The 16,120-nt window shown below is 44.1% G+C and overlaps 1 protein-coding gene across 1 annotated transcript; it reads right to left on the bottom strand.

The window, feature by feature from the left end:
* Positions 1 to 317: 317 nt before the first annotated feature.
* On the bottom strand, positions 318 to 15,897 carry enc1 (ectodermal-neural cortex 1). The gene is made up of 4 exons (XM_076758261.1): positions 15,722 to 15,897; positions 14,426 to 14,862; positions 6,501 to 8,318; positions 318 to 2,999 (listed from the first exon to the last, which is right to left on the bottom strand). Exon 3 carries the CDS (start codon positions 8,310 to 8,312, stop codon positions 6,537 to 6,539), a length of 1,776 nt encoding a protein of 591 aa, XP_076614376.1. The 5' UTR covers positions 8,313 to 8,318; positions 14,426 to 14,862; positions 15,722 to 15,897; the 3' UTR covers positions 318 to 2,999; positions 6,501 to 6,536.
* Positions 15,898 to 16,120: the final 223 nt, after the last annotated feature.

Raw genomic sequence — 16,120 nt, 5'->3', positions numbered from 1 at the left:
AAGGTGACTTGACAGAGAAAGGGAAAGTATCTGGCTGTGTTTCGCCTCTTCGTGTGCAGGAAGCTCAGGAGCCAGAGGCACAGATAAGATGATTTCAGTCCCTCCTCCACAGAACAAAAGCTGTACGCATGATATACTGCTTTAAATACCTCAGGACACTTTGGCTGCTGCATTCACTCCAAAGCTGCCTAAATATGTGAAACATGCAGTAATGAGAAAGCGCCCTGTGCTGTGCTGGAGCGCCTTTTCTCTGCTAAATCACATCAATACGTGCAGCCAAATAAACTGTCAGCCCACAGAAGACAAAGACACAACGCTTTACAGTCAAGAGGAAAAAACTCTTATGTTTATTAGCCATGAATTTCACATTGTGAAAAAAATCACATGTACAAAATAATGCCATAAAAAATAGAAATTAAACTCTTACATGACAAAAAAAAGGAAAGTGACGCACACTGACGGTGTTTTTTTTTTTTTTTTCTTCTATGTCTAATTTACATCATCATGTGAAGCGAGATGCTGCGCTCCAATCTGAGCCAGCTGGATGGCCAGAAAAAACAGAGGATAAGAGGAAGGCAAGAGCAGAAATGGGAAATGCCACTCAGCAATTAGGTGCAAATTGAAGGGGCATTCATTACTCGCTGTTGCTGGGGGAACTCGGGTTCAATGGGAACGAAACGCTCTTATCTGATTGGTGGGGCCAGAGGCTCTCTGTTCAGTGGTCGGAGGAGGTCAACATGATGGAGCCACAAAGGTCTCCATAGAAGTGCTGAGACTGCCAATAAAAGGATGGACTTTTCAGGGGGCTTAAGGAGCTGAGCAGGAATTTGCAGAGCGGTTCACCGGCTTCCCCCCACAGATCTGACGTGTTTCACGAGGACATTTGAAAAAAATATATACATATTCCACCAAAACATTACCTCTTACATTGAAATTCAATGATTCCATTAATGTTCAATTGCAAAACGTCAATGTTCAGGTCACTTGGACAGACATACAGACAAAAACACTGATTAGAGTTACCATGTATTTCATATGCAAGTGTTTAAGACATTCTCTCTTTTTGGTCTTTAGGAACTTGCTTGTTTTTTTTTCTTGTTTTTTTTTTTTTTACGTGCATCATTGACACTATGGTGAAAAGCACTGCGGTGTCTGCCCTTATCAATGCACAGCTTACTGGATTCATCTCTTTTTCGACCTCATGGTGAAGAAACTGTTGGTTAACACCCAAACGAGCACAAGTTAGCACATGTGACAGTCCTCCAGCTGTCCCAAGGACAGCTGCAAAGATGGTCGCATTCTTAACCATGTCAGGGTTACACTGCCACGTCCCTGATAGTTACTTGGTCACACACTGCCTCTTTCCAGCAGCCTTATCTGTTTTATGGTTCGAATCTCCTTGTTTTGTTGGTTCAGTATGGGACCATTTAAGACAAGTTCGGATGCACGTTACAGCTTAAAGAGAATCTATCAGGAGTAAAGTGAGTATTTCTTCCAAACCCGTTCAGTCTTCTTGTTTGGGCAGCGACCCTGTGGCCTAAACTGCGTCACACCATCAGTAATCCGAGCTGTTCTTCCTCTTCCATCGTGACATAAATGAAAACCCTGGGAGAGGTGCACCTCTGCCTCTTTAAAAAGAACAAGCTCCTCCTGGGAAAGACTGAATTGTGCAAAATGCAGCCCGACTGAGATCAAATAAAACACAACACCTGGCCATGCATGACATAACCCAAACATACATTCCCACCAGAATGCAGGCAGAGAAGAAATAAATAGGATTAAACATATTAACATAACACAGCAATCATTGTCATATAAATTAAGACGACATTGCAGCAAGTTTAACAAGAAACTGATGAATTCTCAGTTTAAGTTAAGGTGACAAGATTTCTGTGACCACAGAGAAGAGTTCATGCCAGTTTTACTGAATCACTATGAGTGGACATGCTCTAAAAAGGGTTCAGCGATGACTCAGCAAGCGAGCCGCTGCTTTTATCAGAATAACAGAAGCACAGCCGGTCTTTTACAGCATTAAGTGTGCAGGTGAATGCGACAGCGTTTAACCAAACACTGAACACCGCCCCTGTGTACAGTGGGTTGGTTCACCGGCGCTCAGCGGGTGTTAATGCGCAGCTGAAAAACAGCAAACATCTAAGGTCTTGACCCCGAGGCACCTCGACCCCACCTCCCCCCCGGCCACGCACAGATCCCCTCCATCCTCCTCAACCTCAGCTGCCGTTGGTCATCAACACCTCGTGGCTCGCAGTGACAGCGAACTGCCAAAGCCTCCATAAGAGGAACACTCAAAGATTTGTTTCTGTGTCAGAGCTGTCAGAAGCACGTCTGCAAAGGAAGAAAAAAAAGAGATACAAGGGGCCAAACATAAAGAGCTTATTAGAGGAGAGAAGGGGGAGACTTGCTCCTTCATTGTGCCTTTTATAAATCAGCTATACTCAGTCAAACTGAGCTGCGTTCTGTTCGTTAGCACGCCAGTCACCGCATTCTCCCTCCCTCCGTCTAAATAGAACATCCATCATGCTATACATTGCAGTCTCCATGAAAAGAGTATATTTTTTTCTTCTTATTTATCATAGCGGAAAAAACATCAATACACATCCTCACAAGCCTGTCATGACTAAATGGGAAGAAAGCAGCTTGTGTGATATGTTTTGCAGTCCTCATATGGCAGCAGGAAAGCACGAGCCGGAAATGCCAGATGTACACAAGGTTGGAGCCTGTGCCTCACATAACAAGCAGCAGTTTGTTTGGTTTGTTTGTTTGCGTGAGCGACTGCGCTGCGTGCCTCAGCTTCCTTCTCGGAGACGAGAAATGACATCATTCCGGTAAAGTGTCCAGCTGTACGTTTCTAGATCTGCACCTTTGCGACATCAAGATGAATGCGGGCGTCTGTACATCACTGCTCAGTGTCTCTTTTTAGAGGAAGATGATGTGTGCTTCTTCACAGTTGGAGTCCAGTAGATGATGCAAAACAGGGATATCTGAGGGAGGGAGAAGGAAAACTCGTTAAACAGACTAATAAGACGCGTGCAGACGCCCGAACGCGAGCAGCGCTTGACAGTTTAAAGGTGACTTTTCAATTATGTGAGGCACGAAAGAAGCTTCAAATGAAAATAATGCACATCTAGGAAAACAGCCATAAAGCTCCTGGATCACATCACAACCTTCAGGAAATTTTAGTTCCTGCGATGTTTTTCCGTCTTTACAGAGGATGGATGAATTCAACTGTTTCAAGCCAATACAATGCAATGTAACAGCGCTGATATTCAGCTGTTTTGAGGCCCTAATTTGCTGTGATGTTGACTTCAATTGCATTTTCTTTACTCCCTATGATCCAATACAACACCAGCACAAACTGCAGCCTCAACAATCACCATAAAAACACGCCTCTGACACCGTCTGACCAAGACTTTAAGGCTACAATTTAAGAGCTACTATATTACATTGCAAAAGTACTGCTGATGTAGCCACTCTGTATCTCCTGCTAGACTAATAGATCTGGTAAATCCACCCACTCTGTTTCCTCTGTACAGTCTGGCCTCCGTCAAGCTTCTTCTTCTCCCCCTCAGCTTACTACACTTTTCATATCTGAGTGTTTTACTCTCAGAATTTCACTTTGACTTCTTCCATTTTTAAAGGTATTACTTAATATGTACTTATCTGTGTGGCACAGATGGTTACTTGGCAGCCCTCGGTGTGTTAATGTAATATAACCATCTATCTCTGTTGTTGTTGAGTGAATTAGTAAACCCTGAAGAGCTCTTTCTTTCTTACTTTTGGCTCAAAGACAGATGGCTTGTTGCTAATGAAGCCTTGATTGGCCTTGAGGTTTCAATGATCTTGTAAATTTACTTGATATCCAGAAAAACAGCCAAGCAATGGATTCCAGTTTGTTGTATGTTAGCATTTAGAGAAATGCATTCCTGATTTTATCAATCAAGGATGTTTGAACAACGGAGTGCGCTAACTTTTCCCCCTGCACTGGTGCATTGTTAAGCTACATGCTAGCGCACGCTTGCACTGTACAGGAATGACTAATTAGCACATTTTACCTACTTTGTTTACCTTGTACAAAAATCAAAGTGTGACAACATATTGGGGTTTTACAGGGTGTTTCATCCCAGACTATTTCTTAGACAGGAGTAGTAAATCCCTGGAGTCTAAGCTAAGCTAAGCTGTTGGCTGTAGCTTCATTTTTAGCATACAGACATAATAATTGTATTGGTTTCCCAGCTAACTCTTAACAAGCATGTGAATATGCATATTTAATGTCAAATGGGTCCCTTGAAACTGTGCACATGCCACACACCATGCTTCTTTATTTTAGCTGGAAGCCATTTCCACACTGCCATGGCTGGAAACCAGATGAAGCTGATCACGTTACACCAAAGTGTATGTAATTGACATTTGTTTATTTGGATTATCTGGATTATTTGGATGTATATTGATATGGTGATATGACCGTGATGACTTTGGCCTAAAATGGCCTAAAAGCTGCATCTCAGTTCCAGTTTCTTGTAACATTTTGTGTAAATAAACTGTAAACATCTAAAATCACCAACAGTCATCCTGAAAATGTGCCGACATTTTCAACATCCGTTCAAAATCCTGCATTATTTGATTTTGTCAGTTCGCCCCCAACTAAAAGCTTTCCAGGGAGAAAAAAAAAAAATCTAAAAAGGAAGCGTCTCAGACGAGTCAGAATTGTTCCCCTGGGAAAAACTGAGAGAACTTCCTTTTTCTCTCACAGCTACAATCTCCTTCTGTGAGGTCTAACATACTTCCTTTCCCTTTCATTCGCTAACAGTCAGCCTTCTTTTCCACATTTCGTCTTTTCACCGCGTTCAGTGAGTAGACTGTCAGTTGCCATGACAGGCAGCCGCACCAAAAACAAATTCTGTATTAAATTAGTGGCAGGATTATATCCTTCACTGAGCACCGTGTAGCATTGGCTTAGAGATAGTTAAAACCTTCAGTTTAGTCTCTTCTTTTCAGAGATGAGTCACTGAAAAGAAAGGGAATAATAAGTCTTAAAAAATATTTCATCCTGTGGAGAGGAGGAACATCACAGTGTCGCAGCAGGGAAGCTGCTCTGAGCTGCTTCCTGGCATTATCAAACAGGAGACTTTCCTGTGCTGGACAGCTGGGGAGTTACTCCACCGCTCTCCTGCGCTTTCTCAGGAGCTGAGTGCCCACAGCCATTTCACAGCAAAATGAAAAGGACTGCCTGCATGGGTATTTGTGGGGGGCATCAGTGTCGGGTGTAGGGATTGTGCAACGCGATGTGATCGTGAGCCTGCAGCATGCAGAAAGATCAGGTTTGCCAGCTGACTACACATGCTCCACATACGTCTGTCCTGTTTATCATCAGAGCAGGAGAGCAGGGTGAGAGTGAGGCCACGGAGACGAAGATGGAGTTCAACTGGAAATTTTCAGAGGGAGACCACTACCATCAAGGATGATGTAGGCTGAGGGGGGGGGGCAGGGCTGACGCTCCCTGGCCCCTACAACTCTCCCTCCTCACTTCCCCTGCTGCCACTTCTCTTCGTCACCTCTACTTGTAACCGATGATGAATGGTTTCCGACACTGCGTGAGTCGCCGGCTGCCTCCCTCTCACCCAGCGTAAAGACCATAACCTCATCAAAGGAAGGCGACTGAGAGCGGATTAGCCTCGTCGGGGTGTCGTAGCCTGCTGGTGTGTGGCTTGTCTAATTGGTAGACCCCCGGTTCCCTCTTAGAGGGATTTCCCCCACAGGAGCAATAAAAGTATCCTATTCTCTTTCAATTACCCTCTCTGTCCTTCGGCCCATCCCCACAGCCACATAACTCACTTAACTAACACACACAAGCCCCTATCAATCCCCCCACCGCTCCACTCTCGCTCCTTTAGTGCTCCTTCCTCTCCCCCTCGGAGTCGCTTTCTTTGTGTTTTATTTGTGTATGGATTAATACTTAATATGTATAATTACTTATCTTTATGTGCACTTCTTTTTATTTACCGCAACTGTTCATATATTGTCCAAATTGAAAATGTGCTGCTTCAGTATGTGTCTTTGCCAGATTTTAAGGGTCGTTACATATTTTATTAAGCTCTGAATGACAAGAGCAAATTCTTTTTCCATGTCAAAACATTGCACCTACGTTACCCATAATGCAACTCAGCTGCCTACAGTCCAGTCAGAGACTCTGATGTGTGTTATGCTAGTAACAGCTAATGTAGCCTCGAGCCACTAGCGTGAAATAGGGAGGAGGAGTGGGCTGCAGAGGTCAGGTAAGCTCACTTCTTTCTACCATTTTTTTCATTTTCTAACTTGTGTTCAGGCCTAACAGGCGAGGGACACATCACTTGAAGCAATTTCTAAGATATTTCCCTCAGGAGCCACAAAAGAGAAGGAGTACTCCCAGAGACCTGTAAACATAATTTGATGTGAAAAATCTGTGGAATTCCCCTTTCAGACAGACAATGAGAGGTCAAACTCACCTCATGGAAAGGGTGCAGGTAGAGGGTTTTTGGGGCTCAAGCAGGCAGGTGTTTCCAGGTGCTGACGAAAGCAGTGGGAATGAGTGAGTATGGCACAGTAGTGATGCTGTTCCAAGCATCCAGCGTGGGGTCATAGCAGTCCAGAGTTTTACACCGCTGTGTGCCGAAGTACCCACCCACTACATACAATTTGTTCCCCGACGCCACAGCCTGGCAGCTCATCCGCTTGGCTGTCACATCGCCCACTTTAGTCCACTGGTAGGTCTCACTGCTGAACTTATATGCCGAGCAGGCTGAGAACTCTGTATCCCCGCCCATGACGAAGATCTGGTTTCCCAGCACGGCAGCAGCTGTGTAGCGCCACGGCTGCGGGCATGACGCTGGCACAGTCCATCGGTTCTCCTGCGGATCGTAGCACTGCACCTTGGGCAGCTTGTCGTGGGTGACGCTGGTCCCTCCAAAGGCAAAGAGCTTGAGTTTGACGCTGACCACTGCTGCATTGCTCACGCCCTCTCTCAAAGGAGCCACCATGGTCCACTTGTTCGCCACTGGGTCAAACTGCTCCACCTGTTTGAGAGACACAGATGGAGAAGCCGGGAGGCAGCCAGTTGCAGCTGTGTGACCTCCCACCACGTAGAGGCAGTGTTTCAGCTCCGCAGAACCATGGCCAAACCTCGCAATGAGCATGGGTGCCGCCTTCGACCATTCCTCGTGGACGGTGTCGTAGACCCACACATCTTTGGACACACCATTCTCTGAGCCTCTCCCACCAGTGATGTACACCTTACATCCGATGGCACAGGCGCTGAACTCCTTCCTGGGGCTGGGGATGTCAGCCTTGGGGATGATCTCTTTGGCTTTCTGGTCCACAAGGTACAACTTGTCACACATGAAAGTCTGCCCTCCCAGAAGAAAGAGGGCATGGCTGGTTTTTCTTGGTCGGGCACACGGGCTGTTGACAACACCATCATTCTGTAGGATCTTCAGCTTACAGCGGATAGCTTCATCCACCAGCTCCTTGCTCTTGGCCTGGGTGTTGATCAGCTCTTCTGTAGATACGTTCTCCATGAGAAAGATGGCAGGCAGCAGGGCCAGGCGGACCGTTCTCAGGAGCTCTGGGAGATGGCAGTGCCTCTTTTCCAGGTCATAGTTGATCCAGTTGAGGGCAGCTTCATAAACCAGTCTCTCGTCTTCTGTCTCGAGCTCCTCATGTGACAAAAGCTGCACCACCATATCTTTGGGCAGTTGGAGGAAGTCCTCTGTCTTGCAAATAGCAGGAAAGTTGCTGAGGCACATGCCCCAAGAGAGCTCTGACAGCTTGGTGCACTGGTGGGCGTCGGACAGCAACAGCATGCCAAGGCAGTTAGATGGGTGAAGGTTTCTCTCTAGGAATTCAGCACAGGCATCCCGGATGTCCTGAAACTCGAGCATGTCCCCGGCCTCTAATAGCGACTCTGCGTTCTCCTCATTGATGACCACACGAGACGAGTACGCATAATCCAGCAGCAGCTCTAAAACCTCTGGGTGGATGGAGTCGCGGAAGTCGACCTCGCTGGCCTGGCTCTCCCTCAGCCCGCCGCTGAACATGGCCTCAAAGTAGCGGCTGCAGGCGGCCAGTACGGCGCGGTGGCAGGGGAAGGAGCGGCTACCGGCATGAAGCAGGACATCTGTGAAGAGCCGTTGCTGCCGCAGAGAGTTGAGGTGCATGAGGACACTGTCGGCATAGGAGGACTTGTGGAACAGGTAGATGTTCATGGAGCCAGTGCTGGCTCGTGATTTCCGGTTCTCATGGACGCACACGGACATTTTCATTGAATCCTGAAAAAGAAAAGAAAGATCTCTCTTTAATGCATTTCATTTTTAAAGTCGATTAAAACGTCCAAGGTTATAAAGTGTTTTGCTGATGGACTGTGTGAGTCACAGTGAGGACTGCAGATTGTGGATGATTTCTTTTGCTCTGAGTCAAGAAAAGGGTTTCATGTGCCAGTTAGACAACAAGACGAAAGTCCTCTGTTAAAGAAATGAAAATTTGAAACATGAGTGAAGTCATTAGTGAGAATTGATCCTCTATCATTCAATCTCCATCTAAATTCACTGAAGATCTCCACTCCTCCAGTCTCCTCTTCCACCATCAATCTGTCCAATATGAAGGAGGTGTTTCTTTCTATCTTTTTTTTTTAACAAATATTCTAAATTATTTCACAATATCTTCAAATAAACATACACTAACAATAAACATGTTTTACCGTGTCCACTCATTTTTAAGTTAGATGCAAAATATGCATGAGAAGCTTGCTAGCTTGTATGCAAGAGCAGTGTGTAATCACTCCAAATCAGGCTAAATTATGTTGTTTATCCGAGAGACTAGACTGTTTGTCTCTAAGATTCAGGGAAAAGCAGACTGATGCTGTTTCAGTTTTCAATCAAGCATTAAAGTGGGCCTAATTTCCCATATTAAATTGTATTCTCCGCCATAACTATTGTATACACACACACACACTGTGATGTCGATGTTGAAATATTGCATTTTGCAGATGATGAATGATGTGTACGGTTTTTAACAGCACTGTAATCCTTCCCAAGAGACGGAGAGACGTTTAGCAAGAGATCCAGTGATTACAAGTTGCAAAACAGCATACGTCTGCGAGTTATGAAGGTCAAGTAGATAACAATTGTCTTCTCCAGGAGGCTTTTCCACTTTCAACTCCAAGCAGTACTAATCCCCCTTTTTAGAGATACCATGATTTACAAGTAAGTCCCTTTAAGAAAAGAGCAAAGAAAGAGACAGCAGGACTCTTTTAAGCCTGTGAGAAATGCACAGAATTTACTCCACTCCCCTCCAGAAAGTCCCCGCTCCCATCTTCGCTGTCCTTGCCCTGTCCTCGCTCAGAGCTCACTTTCTTTCCACCCAATTTCCAGACATGTCAAGCGCCTCCTTCGCTCTGTTTGCAGAGTCCCTGCCTGACCCAGTAAATCCACAGCTGTCAGATTCTTAGACCAGACTTGCAGTCATTTGAAGTTCTCCTCTAGGTCACTCCAAATAACTTAATGAGTGACAGACGATTGCTTAATCTTAAGAGTAAACCTCAAGACCAATTATACTCCACCCTAAATCTGCATTTTTGGTATCGTAACAGGCATGAGCAAACAGCTGATGCTGAAATCTGTCAGTTAAAACTGGTTCCAGTGATGAGTTTTTAAGACATAAGAGTATGAAAACAGCTGAATAACTGACTTCCTGCAGAGCTTCAGAGCTATGAGAGTGATAACACGACATAATATCTTTATCTATATTGTATTTTTGTGGAAGTGTGAACGTTCTGATCTTATTTTTACCTGAAAGCTTCCACATTGTAATCCATTGTAAGTGACTGAGGTCAAGCTGCCATTGTTTCTCCGTGAGAAAATGTTTTACAAACCTACAGGTGGTTTTATTCTTTTTTTTTTGTAAACCATCACTGTCAGACTTATAGGGTTCAAAAGTTTCCAGGTGTCATTAATGACTCCTCCACAACCCAGCTGCAGAGAGGAGAAGACAGTTTCCATTTTCCTTCAGTTGCATCATCTTCTCCAAAATCCTCAGAATGCTGTCTCATGAATAGACAATCGGGTGTGGACTCTGCTCATACAAATGAAAGTCCAGTGGGGCTTTCTGGTGAAAAAGTGTCACTCACAGCTTCGGCTTCAACAGAACTGTATTGTTCCTTGTGAGACGTTGCAGGGGCATGATTAAATTCCAGCTAAACTAACTCCCCGAACCAGCTGCTCCGTGTAATGTTTTTATTTTCACCCAGGTTGGCTGTTTTGCTGCAGCCGTCACTGGGGAAAACCTGCAGCATGTGTTAGCATAATGTACTGCATACATTTGTTTTCAGGTACTTTGTCCTGCTCTGCCAATATGACAGCACAAGTTTCATGTTTTTGGGATGTTGGTGTCAGACAGTCCTCTGTCCCACTGGTCCAGAGTGAAATATCTCAACAAATATTGCATGGATTTTTATGAATTTATGATGCCCATGGTGCCCAGAGGATGAAGCGTATAACTCTCCTGACTTTTTGTCTAGTGTCACCATGAGGTTGACATTTGTGGATTGTCGTGAAATGTCTCAAGAGCCGCTGGTTGGATTGCCATGAAATGCAGTACAAACATTCATGTTCCCCCCATGATGAATTTTTAATAACTTTGGGGATCCCCTGAATTTTCATGCAGCACCATCATTAAATTTTCAACTGGTACCTGCTGAATTAACTGAATTCCCACTGACACCTGCTGTATGTTTCCTTCAGTGCTAATTGGCAAATGTTTGCATGTTATCACCCTTAACTAATATGCTAAACACAGTAAACATTACTCCCGCTGAACATAATAACGTTAGCATGGCCATTGTCAGCATGTTAACGTGTGAGCACTTCGCTGAAAGCGCCACAAAGCACAGCCTCACAGAGCTTATTCTATTCTCTATGACTTAGCAGAGAAAAATCTGGTTGAATAATGAAACTATATGACTCATATAAATGTGACACGGCTGAATGAACCACAAGGATAAACACCCTGTGAAACAATAGTAACATTTCGCAGGTGTTCCCACAGCTTTAAGGTGCACTCTGGTCTTAGTAACATACGTGGGAGGACTTAAATGAAATTAAAATAAATACATAGCTCTCTGAGTTATATTTCATAATAATAATAGGTGGAAGAATATTATTTATCACAACTTGATGAAACACAAAACCAACTGCAACCTTGGTTCAGCAGGATTTATTGCATTCCAGCACTGACACAACTGGCAACCCGTCATCTTCTGGCCTCTGGCTCAGCTATAATGAGAATATCCTAGCCTGCTCTCTCACCTGCACGTCACCTCCTACGCACACACACACACACACACACACACACACACACACACACACACACACACACAGCACTGATACTGCAGCTCGTGTTTTCTAACTGGAAGTTGTAAGTGGCTTAATTTGAACAAGTGGCGATAATAAACCAAGTGCTAAATTGGAGAGGTTTTGCATTCACTTATTCATATTTCCTGCTCATAGGAGAGACTGTGAAAATACAATTATGTCTGAGAGTAAAAACAATTCTGCACCACGAGCAGCAGTTACCTGAAATCTTGATAACAGGTCCGTGCCATCACATTGCAGCCCTTTAACCAAACAATCTGCTGTTTCTGTGCCAATGCTTTGACTTCCAGAGTATAATCATTTCCTCTCTGAGATGACTCAACGAGCTCCTTTCTCATCTTGATAATGGCAAGGCAATGCATGGTCTTGTTCTAGGAAATGGCAAATATTTTGGTCTGCCGTCCAAATAAGAGCTTGAGTCAAGAATTTTAAAAAGTCTGAAGTTCTTGCTCGGCTTTCTACTTACCTACTCTTTCATTTGCTCTTGTTATAACTCTGAATTTTACTTAATTTGCCTTTGATGATGTATTCAATGCTAAAATTATGATAATCACAGCTTGTACATTCCTGTTTTATTCCCCTACCACTATCCCATTAAATTACACCCTGCCCCATACAATTACCGAAGGTGTTTTGCATGCGTAATCTACGTTTTGCATTTTATCAAACAAAGTTTTGACGGCTGAATGAGCTCACTCATACATACAGTGAGTCCAGGAGAGTCGAACAAAGAGCAGTAAACCAGATACTTAGGCCATTTGCATATTAAAGGATAAAGCCTGGATTACCAAGTGGGCCTGCAGATCCAGAAAATTTAAATTTAAATGGAAATTTGTCCTTTGTTATAAATTTGCTTGTCCCCGACTATCCAGTAAGCATTTTTTACTTATTACTGTATGCCAAATGTGCAGAATCCAGTGAGTAAGTAAGTTTAAAATTACGTTTTTAATGGATTCTTGCACACGTTTTTTGTTTTCCATATTCCAGTTCTCCCTCATAAGCAGCCTGTTAGCTTTATGCAATGTAAAAATGTCCTCTGCAAACCACCACACGTCCCTCTGGACATTAACCCAACACACGTAAACACAGATCACTGGACAAATCAATTTACTGCGACCCCATGTAACCACTCAAATCACATTATTACTTTAATTTGCTCGCTGACGGTAAACAGGTTACAGCGTGTCCACAAACATCCTGAACAAGTCCTGCTGTGAAATCCCTGACAACTGTCTGGCAGACACAAGCGTCTCAAAACTTCCTTTACTGATTAGCCCTCAAACATTCGATTAGTGGCTCGTCAGAAAATGAATCAGCAATTATATAACTGATCAAAACAAAAATGCCAAATGTTCTCTGATTCCAGCTTCTGAGATGTGATGCTTTGCTGCGTATAATCGATGACTGTGAGCTGCAGCCCTGAGGCTGTTAATCATAAGAACATTAATTTGTGGACCATCATTGAAAACTCTGGACAAAGTTTAGATCTTAGAATCTTGACAACTTTGGCCAATAAGAACTAACTGGTGGTCACTGACTGACGCCTTTACAGGTGATTTTAAGATGCAATAAATGCCAATTTGTATATAATTTATAGAACTTGTATAAGAATAAAATAATATTTCTGAGTACTTAATGAGCTCATGCATTCACTTTGACTTGGCTTCTCATAGTTAATGTTACAATGAAGAGAGCTGTTGGTTTGCATGAGAGTTATTTGCATGTTTGTTGTATAATCTGACCGAGACTATCAAACAAAAACAGGCGAACACAAATATAAAAGTCTCTTGTTTCAGCATAAAACATCGGAGCTGGGACATGAATCCATTAGCTTGTGAAGAAATGTGCCACATTCTCTCCTTCAGCTTCTCTAATGTGACGATTTGCTGCCTTTCTTTGCCACATATCACTGTAACCTGATTACCTTTAGGTTTTGGACTGTTGGTCAGACATAACAAGCAGCTCAGGGGCGTCACTGTGGGCTCTGGGAAGCTGCGCTTGACATTTTTTCAACACTTTTTTTAAACATTTCATAGACTAAATGTTTGACCAATGAATCAAAAACTAATGAAATGTAGTTGAAGCCCCAAAATAATCATTAATATTCTGATTATCCGCAATCAGTGCTCATGGTATCACAATTTGTTCTCGGTCTCGCGGGTTATTTTCTGTTAAACCAACATGACCTGAGAGGAGGACAATATGCCAGCAGTGTGAGCGATTGGCTGGAAGTCTGTGAGAGTTGTCATCCTCATCCCCTCACAGAAAACAGATCCACAGGCACATAACCGGAAAGCACATACATGCCACACTCACAAAGCACACAGTAAAAAGGCAGCTTCTGGACTCTATCTGAGGCCTGGCTGGCTGCAGTCTGTTCTCAAATCATTGCCAGGTGTTCACAGTCAGCCATGGGCTCAGGAAGAAGGATGGGGGGGGGGGGGACTTCAGAAGTAAACACCAGGCTCATGTGGGCCAGCTCTATGCATCTGCCACATGGCCAGAAAAATGAAACAAGATGCAGAACCACAGGACGCGCCAGCAGCTATTGATCCGCGTGTCTGCATCAATCTTCATCTAAACACAATCCAATTTACAGTCTCAAAGCAGCTGTCCACACACATCTGAGCGGGCTTACCTGTGCTTAACCAAAGCCCCGCCACTTAGAAAATACAGCTTATCAGTTCAGAGCAGCGAGAAGGGCGCATGGCACCTGATGTCGCCTGAGTGTGCAAGGAACAGGACGCAGGAGGAGAGCACGATGTGATCTTAGAGAAGGGACACAACCGAGGTGCTGTTAAATGACAGCGACAGCATCATGTGGACATGACTGAATGCCAACAACAGCCTTTTGTCCGGCAGCCTGTTCAGCGCTGCGCTTTCCCTGCCCACAGCCCGGAGTTTTCCATCATCAGGTGATCGCAAACGGACGCAGCAGCTGTCAGTACACATTGTCTATTATCTGAGCTACAATCATCTTAAAGTGTGAGCTTTAGTGTCAGATTTACCTCTTTGGGTGAAAGCAGGAGTTCAATTGCGTCCGCAGTATCCCTCGAACATGCCACTTCTGACAGAGCCACGATGCAAGCCTTGCGCTCGGGGAGTGTAACTCCTTGGTTATTTCCGAAATGCTGGAGGATCAGTCGGTCAGGATGCGGCGGTTTCCCTCTGACAACCCACTTCACTGCCTCTCCTTCCAGTCCTGTGAGTTATAAATATATGTGTGTGTATGTGTGTGCGTTCAGTGTAAAGGATGAGATGTTCGGAGGCGTTCCTCCTGCGCTGCTGCTCCGCTCCCGAGTGCCGCTCCTCCGCCTGCGCTCCTGCTCTCCTCTCTCGCTGAAATCAGTGGGTGTGTTTACGGACAGAAGGGGGGAGGACCGTCTCCTCTCGCAGGAAATGAAGTGAGACAGAGAGTATGCGCTCATATGTGGAGGACGTTGGTCTGTGTACACACACACAAACACACACACACACACACATACACACACACACACACACACACACACACACACACACACACACACACAAACAAACAACAGTTGGTTTATATTCTTTAGATTAAAGTATTTTTTACTGATAAGTAAAACTGGCAGTTTTCTTGAGTATTTCAGCTTTAAATTACTTCACACTGCTACTCCACAACATTTCAGGCCAAGAGACTCATCTGACAGCTGTGATTACAGGCTACTCAGATCTTTTACTTTAGTAACAGTAACAATACAACAAAGTAAAAATACTGTGAAAATGTAAAGTATCAAAAGCAAAGGTACTCGTTATTCCACAGAAAAATGGCCCCTGTACGTGAGATATTAATATATGATACAGACTGACAGTGTTCCTGTTGTTTGTGGTCAAAGTAGTAAATACAGTTCCATAGTTTAGTCAGGTGGTTCCCAACATAGGGGTCGGGGTCCCTTCAAAGGGTCACAAGATAAATCTGAGGGGTCGTGAGAAGAAGAAGTTCTGCAATACAAATCTGTACTTTTTTTTGGGGGGGTGGACTTCTCTGTTATCACAGCAGTTTGCAACCACGTACCATATTTACAGTCTTAGAGTTCAAAGTACAAAGCAGTAGTTTAAAGCATTGGATGCAGTACCGCTGTGCAGCAGCTGATGGAAGGTTACACTGTTGTAGGTCAAGCTTGTTTATTAACGACTAAACGAGACCCAGCGCTGAGTTCAGGGCCCAAAGAAAATTCAAATTAAAAGTTTGTGTTATGCTTTTGTGGAGCCATAATTCAAAACAAAACAATCTCATATAGGAAACACCATAATGTTTGTCTGAGTCACAGCAAACTCACCACTGAACGCCGCAGACACCGTGTCAGTCCTATAGGATTAAAAAGGCATTGTGGTTTTTGGTTGGTGTAGCCGGGAACTGGAAGTCCAATTTTATCCCCGGACGTCTTGTGTGAGTCACATCTGTGGTCCTCGCTGATGGTACTTTTGGCTGTGACTAAACTCCTCAGTGGGCCCTTGAGGTTATAATGTCATTATCTTGTTGGTTATTGTTGTGTAGTGCACATGTGGTGATCAGAGCTGCTCCATGATCGTATCCTGTTTCTTTCCCCATCAACTGTTTTTTTTTTTTATGAAGACAGAGATGACACAGTTACAGTAGCTTCATATTAAGGATGTTACAGCACATTGCTCCCCAGAGAGGAGTGATTAGTTGGAGAGAAAAAAAAACTCATAATGGC

The sequence above is a fragment of the Chaetodon auriga genome, chromosome 19 (assembly GCF_051107435.1).
Source record: "Chaetodon auriga isolate fChaAug3 chromosome 19, fChaAug3.hap1, whole genome shotgun sequence".
Lineage (NCBI taxonomy): Eukaryota > Metazoa > Chordata > Actinopteri > Chaetodontiformes > Chaetodontidae > Chaetodon > Chaetodon auriga.
This window is presented reverse-complemented; position numbering and strand designations above follow the sequence as displayed.

What these genes read in the sequence shown, in the direction of transcription:
- enc1 (XM_076758261.1), bottom strand. Translation starts at nt 8,312, where the DNA reads ATGAAAATGTCCGTGTGCGTCCATGAGAACCGGAAATCACGAGCCAGC.